This window comes from Schistocerca cancellata, unplaced genomic scaffold (genome assembly GCF_023864275.1).
Source record: "Schistocerca cancellata isolate TAMUIC-IGC-003103 unplaced genomic scaffold, iqSchCanc2.1 HiC_scaffold_1148, whole genome shotgun sequence".
Classification (NCBI taxonomy): Eukaryota; Metazoa; Arthropoda; class Insecta; order Orthoptera; family Acrididae; genus Schistocerca; species Schistocerca cancellata.
Window position 1 is genome coordinate 23,795 of NW_026047147.1, and position 13,967 is coordinate 37,761.

Sequence of the window (13,967 nt, forward strand, 5' to 3'; positions counted from 1 at the left end):
TCCTTGCGAAGGCAGTACTCCTTGCAAAGGCAGCACACCTTGCGAAGGCAGCACTCCTTGCGAAGGCTGCACTCTGTACGAAGGCAACACTCCTAGCGAAGGCAGCACTCTGTCCCAAGGCAGCACTCCTTGGGAAGGCAGCACTCCTTGCGAAGGCAGCACTCCTTGCGAAGGCAGCACTCCTTGCGAAGGCAGCACTCCTTGCGAAGGCAGCACTCCTAGCGAAGGCAGCCTTCATTGTGAAGGCAGCACTCCTTGCGAAGGCAGCACTCTTTGCGAAGGCAGCACTGTTTGCGAAGGGAGCACTTCTTGCGAAGGCAGCACTCCTTGGAAGGCAGCACTCCTTGCAAAGGCAGTACTCCCTGCGAAAGCAGAACTACTTGCGAAGGCATTACCCCTTGCGAAGGCAGCACTCCCTGCGAAGGCAGCCCTCTTTGTGAAGGCGGCCCTCCTTGCGAAGGCAGCACTCCTAGCGAAGGCAGCACTCCTTGCGATGGCAGCGCTCCTTGCAAAGGCAGCACTACTAGCGATGGCAGCACTCCTTGCGAAGCCAGCACTCCTTAGAAGGGCAGCACTCCTAGCGAACGCAGCACTCCTTGCGAAGGCAGCACTCCTTGCAAAGGCAGCACTCCTTGCAAAGGCACCAATCCTTGCAAAGGCAGCACTCCCTCTAAGGGCAGCCCTCATTGCGAAGGCAGCACTCCTTGCGAAGGCAGCACTCCTTGCGAAGGCAGGATTCCTTGCGAAGGCAGCACTCATTGGGAGGCAGCACTCGTTGCAAAGGCAGTACTCTCTGAGAAGGCAGCACTACTTGCGAAAGCGATACCCCTTGCGAAGGCAGCACTCCCTGTGAAGGCAGCCCTCCTCTCGAAGGCAGCCCTCCTTGCGAAGACAACACTCCTAGCGAAGGCAGCACTCCTTGCGAAGGCAGCAGTCCTTTCGAAGGCAGTACTCCTTGCGAAGGCAGCACTCCTTTTGAAGGCAGGACTCCTAGCGAAGGCAGCACACCTTGCGAATGCAGATCTCTTTGCAAAGGCAGCACTCCGTGGGAAGGCAGCACTACGTGCGAAGGCTGCACTCCGTGCGAAGGCAGCACTCCTTGCGATGGCAGCACTCCTTGCGAAGACAGCACTCCTTGCGAAGACAGCACTCCTTGCGAAGGCAGCACTTCATGCGAAGGCACCACTCCCTGCGAATGCAGATCTCTGTGCAAAGGCAGCACTCCGTGCGAAGGCAGCACTACGTGCGAAGGCTGCACTCCGTGCGAAGGCAGCACTCCTTGCGAAGGCAGCACTCCTTGCGAAGGCAACACTCCTTGCGAAGGCAACACTCCTTGTGAAGGCAGCACTCCCTGCGTAGGCAGCACTCCCTGCGAAGGCAGGCCTCCGTGCGAAGGCAGCACTCTGTCAAAGGAAGCACTCCGTGTGAAGGCAGCATTATGTGCGAAGGCTGCACTCCGTGCGAAAGCAGCACTCCTTGCGAATGCAGCACTCCTTCCGAAGGCAGCACTCCTTGCAAAGGCAGCACTCCTTGCGAAGGCAGCACTCCTTTCGAAGGAGTACTCCTTGCAAAGGCAGCACTCCTTGCGAAGGCAGCACTCCTAGCGAAGGCAGCCCTCATTGTGAAGGCAGCACTCCTTGCGAAGGCAGCACTCTTTGCGAAGGGAGCACTTCTTGCAAAGGCAGCACTTCTTGGAAGGCAGCACTCCTTGCAAAGGCAGTACTCCCTGCGAAAGCAGAACTTCTTGCGAAGGCATTACCCCTTGCGAAGGCAGCACTCCCTGCGAAGGCAGCCCTCTTTGCGAAGGCAGCCCTCCTTGCGAAGGCAGCACTCCTAGCGAAGGCAGCACTCCTTGCGATGGCAGCGCTCCTTGCAAAGGCAGCACTCCTTGCGAAGGCAGCACTCCTTGCGAAGGCAGCACTCCTTGCGGATGCAGCACTCCCTGCGAAGGCAGCACTCCTTGCGAAGGCACCACTCCTTGCGAAGGCAGCACTCCCTGCAAAGGCAGCACTTCTTGCGAAGTCTGCCCTCCTTGCGAAAGCAGCACTCCTAGCGATGGCAGCACTCCTTGGGAAGCCAGCACTCCTTAGAAGGGCAGCACTCCTAGCGAAGGCAGCACTCCTTGCGAAGGCAGCACTCCTTGCAAAGGCAGCACTCCTTGCGAAGGCTGCACTCCTTGTGAAGGCAGCACTCATTGGAAGGCAGCACTCGTTGCAAAGGCAGTGCTCCCTGAGAAGGCAGCACTACTTGCGAAGGCATTACCCCTTGCGAAGGAAGCACTCCCTGCGAAGGCAGCCCTCCTCTCGAAGGCAGCCCTCCTTGCGAGGGCAGCACACCTAGCGAAGGCAGCACTCCTAGCGAAGGCAGCACTCCTTGCGAAGGCAGCACTCCTTGCGAAGGCAGTACTCCTTGCGAAGGCAGCACTCCTTGCGAAGGCAGCACTCCTTGCGGAGGCACCACTCCTTCTGAACGCAGCACTCCTTGCGAAGGCAACACTGCTAGCGAAGGCAGCACTCCTTGTGAAGGCAGCACTCCTTGCGAAGGCAGTACTCCTTGCAAAGGCAGCACACCTTGCGAAGGCAGCACTCCTTGCGAAGGCTGCACTCTGTACGAAGGCAACACTCCTAGCGAAGGCAGCACTCTGTCCCAAGGCAGCACTCCTTGGGAAGGCAGCACTCCTTGCGAAGGCAGCACTCCTTGCGAAGGCAGCACTCCTTGCGAAGGCAGCACTCCTTGCGAAGGCAGCACTCCTAGCGAAGGCAGCCTTCATTGTGAAGGCAGCACTCCTTGCGAAGGCAGCACTCTTTGCGAAGGCAGCACTGTTTGCGAAGGGAGCACTTCTTGCGAAGGCAGCACTCCTTGGAAGGCAGCACTCCTTGCAAAGGCAGTACTCCCTGCGAAAGCAGAACTACTTGCGAAGGCATTACCCCTTGCGAAGGCAGCACTCCCTGCGAAGGCAGCCCTCTTTGTGAAGGCGGCCCTCCTTGCGAAGGCAGCACTCCTAGCGAAGGCAGCACTCCTTGCGATGGCAGCGCTCCTTGCAAAGGCAGCACTACTAGCGATGGCAGCACTCCTTGCGAAGCCAGCACTCCTTAGAAGGGCAGCACTCCTAGCGAACGCAGCACTCCTTGCGAAGGCAGCACTCCTTGCAAAGGCAGCACTCCTTGCAAAGGCACCAATCCTTGCAAAGGCAGCACTCCCTCTAAGGGCAGCCCTCATTGCGAAGGCAGCACTCCTTGCGAAGGCAGCACTCCTTGCGAAGGCAGGATTCCTTGCGAAGGCAGCACTCATTGGGAGGCAGCACTCGTTGCAAAGGCAGTACTCTCTGAGAAGGCAGCACTACTTGCGAAAGCGATACCCCTTGCGAAGGCAGCACTCCCTGTGAAGGCAGCCCTCCTCTCGAAGGCAGCCCTCCTTGCGAAGACAACACTCCTAGCGAAGGCAGCACTCCTTGCGAAGGCAGCAGTCCTTTCGAAGGCAGTACTCCTTGCGAAGGCAGCACTCCTTTTGAAGGCAGGACTCCTAGCGAAGGCAGCACACCTTGCGAATGCAGATCTCTTTGCAAAGGCAGCACTCCGTGGGAAGGCAGCACTACGTGCGAAGGCTGCACTCCGTGCGAAGGCAGCACTCCTTGCGATGGCAGCACTCCTTGCGAAGACAGCACTCCTTGCGAAGACAGCACTCCTTGCGAAGGCAGCACTTCATGCGAAGGCACCACTCCCTGCGAATGCAGATCTCTGTGCAAAGGCAGCACTCCGTGCGAAGGCAGCACTACGTGCGAAGGCTGCACTCCGTGCGAAGGCAGCACTCCTTGCGAAGGCAGCACTCCTTGCGAAGGCAACACTCCTTGCGAAGGCAACACTCCTTGTGAAGGCAGCACTCCCTGCGTAGGCAGCACTCCCTGCGAAGGCAGGCCTCCGTGCGAAGGCAGCACTCTGTAAAAGGAAGCACTCCGTGTGAAGGCAGCATTATGTGCGAAGGCTGCACTCCGTGCGAAAGCAGCACTCCTTGCGAATGCAGCACTCCTTCCGAAGGCAGCACTCCTTGCAAAGGCAGCACTCCTTGCGAAGGCAGCACTCCTTTCGAAGGAGTACTCCTTGCAAAGGCAGCACTCCTTGCGAAGGCAGCACTCCTAGCGAAGGCAGCCCTCATTGTGAAGGCAGCACTCCTTGCGAAGGCAGCACTCTTTGCGAAGGGAGCACTTCTTGCAAAGGCAGCACTTCTTGGAAGGCAGCACTCCTTGCAAAGGCAGTACTCCCTGCGAAAGCAGAACTTCTTGCGAAGGCATTACCCCTTGCGAAGGCAGCACTCCCTGCGAAGGCAGCCCTCTTTGCGAAGGCAGCCCTCCTTGCGAAGGCAGCACTCCTAGCGAAGGCAGCACTCCTTGCGATGGCAGCGCTCCTTGCAAAGGCAGCACTCCTTGCGAAGGCAGCACTCCTTGCGAAGGCAGCACTCCTTGCGGATGCAGCACTCCCTGCGAAGGCAGCACTCCTTGCGAAGGCACCACTCCTTGCGAAGGCAGCACTCCCTGCAAAGGCAGCACTTCTTGCGAAGTCTGCCCTCCTTGCGAAAGCAGCACTCCTAGCGATGGCAGCACTCCTTGGGAAGCCAGCACTCCTTAGAAGGGCAGCACTCCTAGCGAAGGCAGCACTCCTTGCGAAGGCAGCACTCCTTGCAAAGGCAGCACTCCTTGCGAAGGCACCACCCCTTGCGAAGGCAGCACTCCCTCTAAGGGCAGCCCTCATTGCGAAGGCAGCACTCCTTGCGAAGGCAGCACTCCTTGCGAAGGCAGCACTCCTTGCGAAGGCAGCACTCCCTGCGAAGGCAGCACTCATTGGGAGGCAGCACTTGTTGCAAAGGCAGTACTCTCTGAGAAGGCAGCACTACTTGCGAATGCGTTACCCCTTGCGAAGGCAGCACTCCCTGTGAAGGCAGCCCTCCTCTCGAAGGCAGCCCTCCTTGCGAAGACAACACTCCTAGCGAAGGCAGCACTCCTTGCGAAGGCAGCACTCCTTTCGAAGGCAGTACTCCTTGCGAAGGCAGCACTCCTTTTGAAGGCAGGACTCCTAGCGAAGGCAGCACACCTTGCGAAGGCAGCACTTCTTGCGAAGGCACCACACCCTGCGAATGCAGATCTCTGTGCAAAGGCAGCACTCCGTGGGAAGGCAGCACTACGTGCGAAGGCTGCACTCCGTGCGAAGGCAGCACTCCTTGCGATGGCAGCACTCCTTGCGAAGGCAGCACTCCTAGCGAAGGCAGCATTCCTTGCGAAGGCAGCACTTCATGCGAAGTCACCACTCCCTGCGAATGCAGATCTCTGTGCAAAGGCAGCACTCCGTGCGAAGGCAGCACTATGTGCGAAGGCTGCACTCCGTGCGAAGGCAGCACTCCTGGCGAAGGCAGCACTCTTTGCGAAGGCAGCACTCCTTGCGAAGGCAACACTCCTTGCAAAGGCAGCACTCCCTGCATAGGCAGCACTCCCTGCGAAGGCAGGCCTCCGTGCGAAGGCAGCACTCTGTCAAAGGAAGCACTCTGTGTGAAGGCAGCACTATGTGCGAAGGCTGCACTCTGTGCGAAAGCAGCACTCCTTGCGAATGCAGCACTCCTTGCGAATGCAGCACTCCTTGCGAAGGCAGCACTCCTTGCAAAGGCAGCACTCCTTGCGAAGGCAACAGTCCATGCAAAGGCAGCACTCCTTGTGGAGGCAGCACTCTGTGCAAAGGCAGCACTCCCTGCAAAGGCAGCACTCTGTGCATAGGCAGCACTCCTTGCGAAGGCAGCACTCTTTGCGAAGGCAGCCCTCCTTGCGAAGGCAGGACTCCGTGTGAAGGCAGCACTATGTGCGAAGGCAGCACTCCTTGCGAAGGCAGCACTCCTTGCGAAAGCAGCACTCCTTGCGAAGGCAGCACTCCTTGCGAAGGCAGCACTCCTTGCAAAGGCAGCACTCCTTGCGAAGGCAGCACTCCCTGCGAAGGCAGCACTCCCCGCGTAGGCAGCACTCCCTGCGAAGGCAGCCCTCCGTGCGAAGGCAGCCCTCCGTGCGAAGGCAGCACTCTGTCAAAGGAAGCACTCCGTGTGAAGGCAGCACTATGTGCGAAGGCTGCACTATGTGCGAAGGCTGCACTCTGTGCGAAAGCAGCACCCCTTGCGAAGGCAGCACTCCTTGCGAAGGCAGCACTCCTTGTGAAGGCTGCTCTCCTTGCGAAGGCAGCTCTCCTTGCGAAGGCAGCACTCCCTGCGTAGGCAACACTCCCTGCGAAGGCAGCACTCCTAGCGAAGGCAGCACTCCTAGCGAAGGCAGCACTCCTTGCGAAGGCAGCAATCCTTGCAAAGGCAGCACTCCTTTCGAAGGCAACAGTCCATGAAAGGCAGCACTCCTTGCGGAGGCAGCACTCTGTGCAAAGGCAGCACTCCCTGCAAAGGCAGCACTCTGTGCAAAGGCAGCACTCCTTGCGAAGGCAGCACTCCTTGCGAAGGCAGCACTCCTTGCAAAGGCTGCACTCCTTGCGAAGGCAGCACTCCTTGCGAAGGCAGCACTCTGAGCAAAAGCAGCACTCCATGCGAAGGCCTCACTCCGTGCGAAGGCAGCACTCCTTGCGAAGGCAGCACTCATTGGAAGGCAGCACTCGTTGCAAAGGCAGTACTCCCTGCGAAGGCAGCAGTACTTGCGAAGGCATCACCCCTTGCGAAGGCAGCACTCCCTGCGAAGGGAGCCCTCCTTGCGAAGGCTGCACTCCGTACGAAGGCAGCACTCCTAGCGAAGGCAGCACTCCGTCCTAAGGCAGCACTCCTTGGGAAGGCAGCACTCTTTGGGAAGGCAGCACTCCTTGCGAAGGCAGCACACCTTGCGAAGGCTGCACTCCTTGCGAAGGCAGCACTCCTTGTGAAGGCAGCACTCCTTGCGAAGGCAGCACTCTGTCAAAGGAAGCACTCCGTGCGAAGGCTGCACTCCGTGCGAAGGCAGCACTCCTTGCGAAGGCAGCACTCCTTGCGAAGGCAGCACTCCTTGCGAAGGCAGCACTCCTTGCGAAGGCAGCACTCCTAGCGAAGGCAGCCCTCATTGCAAAGGCAGCCCTCCTTGCGAAGGCAGCACTCCTAGCGAAGGAAGCACTCCTTGCGATGGCAGCGCTCCTTGCAAAGACAGCACTCCTTGCGAAGACAGCACTCCTTGCGAAGACAGCACTCCTTGCAAAGGCAGCACTCCTTGCAGATGCAGCACTCCCTGCGAAGGCATTACTCCTTGCGAAGGCACCACTCCTTGTGAAGGCAGCACTCCCTGCAAAGGCAGCACTCCTTTCGAAGGCAGTACTCCTTGCAAAGGCAGCACTCCTTTTGAAGGCAGCACTCCTATTGAAGGCAGCACTCCTAGCGAAGGCAGCACACCTTGCGAAGGCTGCACTTCTTGCGAGGGTACTACACCCTGCGAATGCAGATCTCTGTGCAAAGGCAGCACTCCGTGAGAAGGCAGCACTACGTGCGAAGGCTGCACTCCGTGCGAAGGCTGCACTCCTTGCGAAGGCAGCACTCCTTGCAAAGGCAGCACTCCCTGCAAAGGCAGCACTCCCTGCGAAGGCAGCCCTCATTGCGAAGCAGCACTCCTAGTGATGGCAGCACTCCTTGCGAAGGCAGCTCTCCTTAGAAGGGCAGCACTCGTAGCGAGGGAAGCACTCCTTGCGAAGGCATATCTCCTTACGAAGGCAGCACTCCTTGCAGAGGCAGCACTCCTTGCGAAGGCACCACCCCTTGCGAAGCCAGCACTCGCTGCAAAGGCAGCCCTCATTGCGAAGGCAGCACACTGTGCGTAGGCTGCACTCCGTGTGAAGGCTAGCTATCTGTGCGAAGGCTGCACTCCGTGCGAAGTTAGCACTCCTTGCGAAGGCAGCGCTCCTTGCGAAGGCAGCACTCCTTGCGAAGGCAGCACTCCTTGCGAAGGCAGCACTCCTTGCAAAGGCAGCACTCCTTGCGAAGGCAGCACTCCCTGCGTAGGCAGCTCTCCCTGCGAAGGCAGCCCTCCTTGCGAAGGCAGCACTCTGTCAAAGGAAGCATTCCGTGTGAAGGCAGCACTATGTGCAAAGGCTGCACTCCGTGCGAAAGCAGCACTCCTTGCGAAGGCAGCACTCCTTGCGAAGGCAGCACTCCTTGTGATGGCAGCTCTCCTTGTGTAGGCAGCACTCCCTGCGTAGGCAGCAATCCCTGCGAAGGCAGCACTCCTAGCAAAGGCAGCACTCCTAGCGAAGGCAGCACTCCTAGCGAAGGCAGCACTCCTAGCGAAGGCAGCACTCCTAGCGAAGGCAGCAATCCTTGCAAAGGCAGCACTCCTTGCGAAGGCAGCACTCCTTGCGAAGGCAACAGTCCATGCAAAGGCAGCACTCCTGGCGGAGGCAGCACTCTGTGCAAAGGCAGCACTCCCTGCAAAGGCAGCGCTCTGTGCAAAGGCAGCACTCCTTGCGAAGGCAGCACTCCTTGCGAAGGCAGAACTCCTTGCAAAGGCAGCACTCCTGGCGAAGGCAAAACCCCTTAGGAAGACAGCACTCCCTACAAAGGCAGCCCTCGTTGCGAAGGGAGCAATCCTTGCAAAGGCAGCACTCCTTGCGAAGGCAGCACACCTTGCGAAGGCAACAGTCCATGCAAAGGCAGCACTCCTGGCGGAGGCAGCACTCTGTGCAAAGGCAGCACTCCCTGCAAAGGCAGCGCTCTGTGCAAAGGCAGCACTCTATGCGAAGGCATTTCTCCTTGCGAAGGCAGAACTCCTTGCAAAGGCAGCACTCCTGGCGAAGGCAAAACCCCTTAGGAAGACAGCACTCCCTACAAAGGCAGCCCTCGTTGCGAAGGGAGCACTCCTTGCGAAGGCAGCACTCCTTGCGAAGGCAGCACTCCTTGCAAAGGCAGCACTCATTGGAAGGCAGCACTCGTTGCAAAGGCGGTACTCCCTGTTTGCGAAGGCAGCCCTCCTTGCGAAGGCATCACTCGTAGCGAAGGCAGCACTCCTTGCGATAGTAGCCCTCCTTGCAAAGGCAGCACTCCTTGCGAAGGCAGCACACCTTGTGAAGGCAGCAATCCTTGCGGATGCAGCACTCCCTGCGAAGGCAGCACTCCTTGCGAATGCACCACTCCTTGTGAAGGCAGTACTCCCTGCAAAGGCAGCACTCCCTGCGAAGGCAGCCCTCCTTGCGAAAGCAGCACACCTTGCGAAGTCAGTACTCATTGGAAGGCAGCACTCGTTGCAAAGGCAGTACTTCCTGAGAAGGCAGCACTACTTGCGAAGTCATTACCCCTTGCGAAGGCAGCACTCCCTGCGAAGGCAGCCCTCCTCTCGAAGGCAGCCCTCCTTGCGAAGACAGCCTTCCTAGTGAAGGCAGCACTCCCTGCGAAGGCAGCCCTCCTTGCGAAAGCAGCCCTCTTTGCGAGGGCAACACTCCTAGCGAAGGCAGCACACTTTGCGAAGGCAGTACTCCTTGCAAAGGCAGCACTCCTTGCGAAGGCAGCACCCCTTGCGGAGGCACCACTCATTCTGAACGCAGCACTCCTTGCAAAGGCAGCACTCCTTGCGAAGACAGCACTCCTTGCGAAGGCAGCACTCCTTGCGAAGGCAGCACTCCTTGCAAAGGCAGCACTCCTTGCGATGGCAGTACTCCTTGGGAAGGCAGCACTCCTTGGGAAGGCAGCACTCCTTGGGAAGGCAGCACTCCTTGGGAAGGCAGCACTCCTTGGGAAGGCAGCACTCCTTGCGAAGGCAGCACTTTTTGCGAAGGCAGCACTCCTTGCGAAGGCAGCACTCCCTGCGAAGGCAGGACTCCTTGTGAAGGCAGCACTCCTTGCGAAGGCAGCACTCCTAGCGAAGGCAACAGTCCTTGCGATGGCAGCGCTCCTTGCAAAGGCAGCACTCTTTGCTAAGGCGGCACTGCTTGCGAAGGCAGCACTCCTTGTGGATGCAGCACTCCCTGCGAAGGCAGCACTCCTTGTGAAGGCAGCACTCCTTGCGAAGGCAGCACTCCCTGCAAAGGCAGCACTCCCTGCAAAGTCAGCCCTCCTTGCGAAAGCAGCACTCCTAACGATGGCAGCACTCCTTGCGAAGCCAGCTCTCCTTAGAAGGGCAGCACTCCTAGCGAAGGCAGCACTCCTTGCAAAGGCAGCACACCTTGCAAAGGCACCAGCCGTTGCGAAGGCAGCACTCCCTGCAAAGGCAGCTCTCATTGCGAAGGCTGCACTCCTTGCGAAGGCAGCACTCCTTGCGAAGGCAGCACTCCTTGCGAAGGCAGCACTCCTTGCGAAGGCAGAACTCATTGGGAGGCAGCACTCATTGGGAGGCAGCACTCGTTGCAAAGGCAGTACTCCCTGAGAAGGCAGCACTACTTGAAAATGCATTACCCCTTGCGAAGGCAGCACTCCCTGCGATGGCAGCCCTCCTCTCGAAGGCAGCCCTCAGTGCGAAGACAACACTCCTAGCGAAGGCAGCACTCCTTGTGAAGGCAGCACTCCTTTCGAAGGCGGTACTCCTTGCGAAGGCAGCACTCCTTTTGAAGGCAGCACTCCTAGCGAAGGCTGCACACCTTGCGAAGGCAGCACTTCATGCGAAGGCACCACACCCTGCGAATGCAGCTCTCTGTGCAAAGGCAGCACTCCGTGGGAAGGCAGCACTCCGTGCGAAGGCAGCACTCCGTGCGAAGGGAACACTCCTTGCGAGGGCAGCACTCCTTGCGAAGGCAGCACTCCTTGTGAAGGCAGCGCTCCTTTTGCAGGCAGCACTACTTGGAATGCAGCACTCCATGCAAAGGCAGTACTCCCTGCGAAGGCAGCACTCCTTGCAAAGGCAGCACTCCTTGCGAAGGCACCACCCCTTGCGAAGGCAGCACTCCCTCTAAGGGCAGCCCTCATTGCGAAGGCAGCACTCCTTGCGAAGGCAGCACTCCTTGCGAAGGCAGCACTCCTTGCGAAGGCAGCACTCCCTGCGAAGGCAGCACTCATTGGGAGGCAGCACTTGTTGCAAAGGCAGTACTCTCTGAGAAGGCAGCACTACTTGCGAATGCGTTACCCCTTGCGAAGGCAGCACTCCCTGTGAAGGCAGCCCTCCTCTCGAAGGCAGCCCTCCTTGCGAAGACAACACTCCTAGCGAAGGCAGCACTCCTTGCGAAGGCAGCACTCCTTTCGAAGGCAGTACTCCTTGCGAAGGCAGCACTCCTTTTGAAGGCAGGACTCCTAGCGAAGGCAGCACACCTTGCGAAGGCAGCACTTCTTGCGAAGGCACCACACCCTGCGAATGCAGATCTCTGTGCAAAGGCAGCACTCCGTGGGAAGGCAGCACTACGTGCGAAGGCTGCACTCCGTGCGAAGGCAGCACTCCTTGCGATGGCAGCACTCCTTGCGAAGGCAGCACTCCTAGCGAAGGCAGCATTCCTTGCGAAGGCAGCACTTCATGCGAAGTCACCACTCCCTGCGAATGCAGATCTCTGTGCAAAGGCAGTACTCCGTGCGAAGGCAGCACTATGTGCGAAGGCTGCACTCCGTGCGAAGGCAGCACTCCTGGCGAAGGCAGCACTCTTTGCGAAGGCAGCACTCCTTGCGAAGGCAACACTCCTTGCAAAGGCAGCACTCCCTGCATAGGCAGCACTCCCTGCGAAGGCAGGCCTCCGTGCGAAGGCAGCACTCTGTCAAAGGAAGCACTCTGTGTGAAGGCAGCACTATGTGCGAAGGCTGCACTCTGTGCGAAAGCAGCACTCCTTGCGAATGCAGCACTCCTTGCGAATGCAGCACTCCTTGCGAAGGCAGCACTCCTTGCAAAGGCAGCACTCCTTGCGAAGGCAACAGTCCATGCAAAGGCAGCACTCCTTGTGGAGGCAGCACTCTGTGCAAAGGCAGCACTCCCTGCAAAGGCAGCACTCTGTGCATAGGCAGCACTCCTTGCGAAGGCAGCACTCTTTGCGAAGGCAGCCCTCCTTGCGAAGGCAGGACTCCGTGTGAAGGCAGCACTATGTGCGAAGGCAGCACTCCTTGCGAAGGCAGCACTCCTTGCGAAAGCAGCACTCCTTGCGAAGGCAGCACTCCTTGCGAAGGCAGCACTCCTTGCAAAGGCAGCACTCCTTGCGAAGGCAGCACTCCCTGCGAAGGCAGCACTCCCCGCGTAGGCAGCACTCCCTGCGAAGGCAGCCCTCCGTGCGAAGGCAGCCCTCCGTGCGAAGGCAGCACTCTGTCAAAGGAAGCACTCCGTGTGAAGGCAGCACTATGTGCGAAGGCTGCACTATGTGCGAAGGCTGCACTCTGTGCGAAAGCAGCACCCCTTGCGAAGGCAGCACTCCTTGCGAAGGCAGCACTCCTTGTGAAGGCTGCTCTCCTTGCGAAGGCAGCTCTCCTTGCGAAGGCAGCACTCCCTGCGTAGGCAACACTCCCTGCGAAGGCAGCACTCCTAGCGAAGGCAGCACTCCTAGCGAAGGCAGCACTCCTTGCGAAGGCAGCAATCCTTGCAAAGGCAGCACTCCTTTCGAAGGCAACAGTCCATGAAAGGCAGCACTCCTTGCGGAGGCAGCACTCTGTGCAAAGGCAGCACTCCCTGCAAAGGCAGCACTCTGTGCAAAGGCAGCACTCCTTGCGAAGGCAGCACTCCTTGCGAAGGCAGCACTCCTTGCAAAGGCTGCACTCCTTGCGAAGGCAGCACTCCTTGCGAAGGCAGCACTCTGAGCAAAAGCAGCACTCCATGCGAAGGCCTCACTCCGTGCGAAGGCAGCACTCCTTGCGAAGGCAGCACTCATTGGAAGGCAGCACTCGTTGCAAAGGCAGTACTCCCTGCGAAGGCAGCAGTACTTGCGAAGGCATCACCCCTTGCGAAGGCAGCACTCCCTGCGAAGGGAGCCCTCCTTGCGAAGGCTGCACTCCGTACGAAGGCAGCACTCCTAGCGAAGGCAGCACTCCGTCCTAAGGCAGCACTCCTTGGGAAGGCAGCACTCTTTGGGAAGGCAGCACTCCTTGCGAAGGCAGCACACCTTGCGAAGGCTGCACTCCTTGCGAAGGCAGCACTCCTTGTGAAGGCAGCACTCCTTGCGAAGGCAGCACTCTGTCAAAGGAAGCACTCCGTGCGAAGGCTGCACTCCGTGCGAAGGCAGCACTCCTTGCGAAGGCAGCACTCCTTGCGAAGGCAGCACTCCTTGCGAAGGCAGCACTCCTTGCGAAGGCAGCACTCCTAGCGAAGGCAGCCCTCATTGCAAAGGCAGCCCTCCTTGCGAAGGCAGCACTCCTAGCGAAGGAAGCACTCCTTGCGATGGCAGCGCTCCTTGCAAAGACAGCACTCCTTGCGAAGACAGCACTCCTTGCGAAGACAGCACTCCTTGCAAAGGCAGCACTCCTTGCAGATGCAGCACTCCCTGCGAAGGCATTACTCCTTGCGAAGGCACCACTCCTTGTGAAGGCAGCACTCCCTGCAAAGGCAGCACTCCTTTCGAAGGCAGTACTCCTTGCAAAGGCAGCACTCCTTTTGAAGGCAGCACTCCTATTGAAGGCAGCACTCCTAGCGAAGGCAGCACACCTTGCGAAGGCTGCACTTCTTGCGAGGGTACTACACCCTGCGAATGCAGATCTCTGTGCAAAGGCAGCACTCCGTGAGAAGGCAGCACTACGTGCGAAGGCTGCACTCCGTGCGAAGGCTGCACTCCTTGCGAAGGCAGCACTCCTTGCAAAGGCAGCACTCCCTGCAAAGGCAGCACTCCCTGCGAAGGCAGCCCTCATTGCGAAGCAGCACTCCTAGTGATGGCAGCACTCCTTGCGAAGGCAGCTCTCCTTAGAAGGGCAGCACTCGTAGCGAGGGAAGCACTCCTTGCGAAGGCATATCTCCTTACGAAGGCAGCACTCCTTGCAGAGGCAGCACTCCTTGCGAAGGCACCACCCCTTGCGAAGCCAGAACTCGCTGCAAAGGCAGCCCTCATTGCGAAGGCAGCACACTGTGCGTAGGCTGCACTCCGTGTGAAGGCTAGCTATCTGTG

The 13,967-nt window shown here is 58.9% G+C and overlaps 5 protein-coding genes across 5 annotated transcripts; all 5 read right to left on the minus strand.

Annotated features, from left to right (window-relative positions):
• Window positions 1-1,616: 1,616 nt before the first annotated feature.
• On the minus strand, window positions 1,617-2,195 carry LOC126159836 (trophinin-like). The gene has a single exon (XM_049916647.1). The coding sequence runs from the start codon at window positions 2,193-2,195 to the stop codon at window positions 1,617-1,619; it is 579 nt and encodes a 192-aa protein (XP_049772604.1).
• A 1,953-nt stretch (window positions 2,196-4,148) lies between these two features.
• On the minus strand, window positions 4,149-4,835 carry LOC126159837 (trophinin-like). The gene has a single exon (XM_049916648.1). It carries the CDS (start codon window positions 4,833-4,835, stop codon window positions 4,149-4,151), a length of 687 nt encoding a protein of 228 aa, XP_049772605.1.
• Window positions 4,836-6,776: 1,941 nt separating this feature from the next.
• LOC126159838 (uncharacterized) lies at window positions 6,777-7,583 on the minus strand. Its single transcript, XM_049916649.1, has one exon. It carries the CDS (start codon window positions 7,581-7,583, stop codon window positions 6,777-6,779), a length of 807 nt encoding a protein of 268 aa, XP_049772606.1.
• Window positions 7,584-7,828: 245 nt separating this feature from the next.
• LOC126159839 (ice-structuring glycoprotein-like) lies at window positions 7,829-10,365 on the minus strand. The gene is made up of 2 exons (XM_049916650.1): window positions 9,273-10,365; window positions 7,829-8,679 (listed from the first exon to the last, which is right to left on the minus strand). The coding sequence occupies exons 1-2, from the start codon at window positions 10,363-10,365 to the stop codon at window positions 7,829-7,831; spliced, it is 1,944 nt and encodes a 647-aa protein (XP_049772607.1).
• A 2,541-nt stretch (window positions 10,366-12,906) lies between these two features.
• LOC126159840 (uncharacterized) lies at window positions 12,907-13,713 on the minus strand. Its single transcript, XM_049916651.1, has one exon. It carries the CDS (start codon window positions 13,711-13,713, stop codon window positions 12,907-12,909), a length of 807 nt encoding a protein of 268 aa, XP_049772608.1.
• Window positions 13,714-13,967: the final 254 nt, after the last annotated feature.

Excerpts from the sequence above, each read along its gene's own strand:
- LOC126159836 (XM_049916647.1), bottom strand. The coding sequence starts at position 2,195 with ATGAGTGCTGCCTTCACAAGGAGTGCAGCCTTCGCAAGGAGTGCTGCC.
- LOC126159837 (XM_049916648.1), bottom strand. The coding sequence starts at position 4,835 with ATGAGTGCTGCCTTCGCAGGGAGTGCTGCCTTCGCAAGGAGTGCTGCC.
- LOC126159838 (XM_049916649.1), bottom strand. The coding sequence starts at position 7,583 with ATGAGGGCTGCCTTCGCAGGGAGTGCTGCCTTTGCAGGGAGTGCTGCC.
- LOC126159839 (XM_049916650.1), bottom strand. The coding sequence starts at position 10,365 with ATGCATTTTCAAGTAGTGCTGCCTTCTCAGGGAGTACTGCCTTTGCAA. Across the intron at positions 8,680-9,272 it reads GAGTGCTGCCTTCGCAAGGG|GGAGTGCTGCCTTTGCACAG; the intron begins GTAATGACTTCG and ends CTGCCTTTGCAG.
- LOC126159840 (XM_049916651.1), bottom strand. The coding sequence starts at position 13,713 with ATGAGGGCTGCCTTCGCAGGGAGTGCTGCCTTTGCAGGGAGTGCTGCC.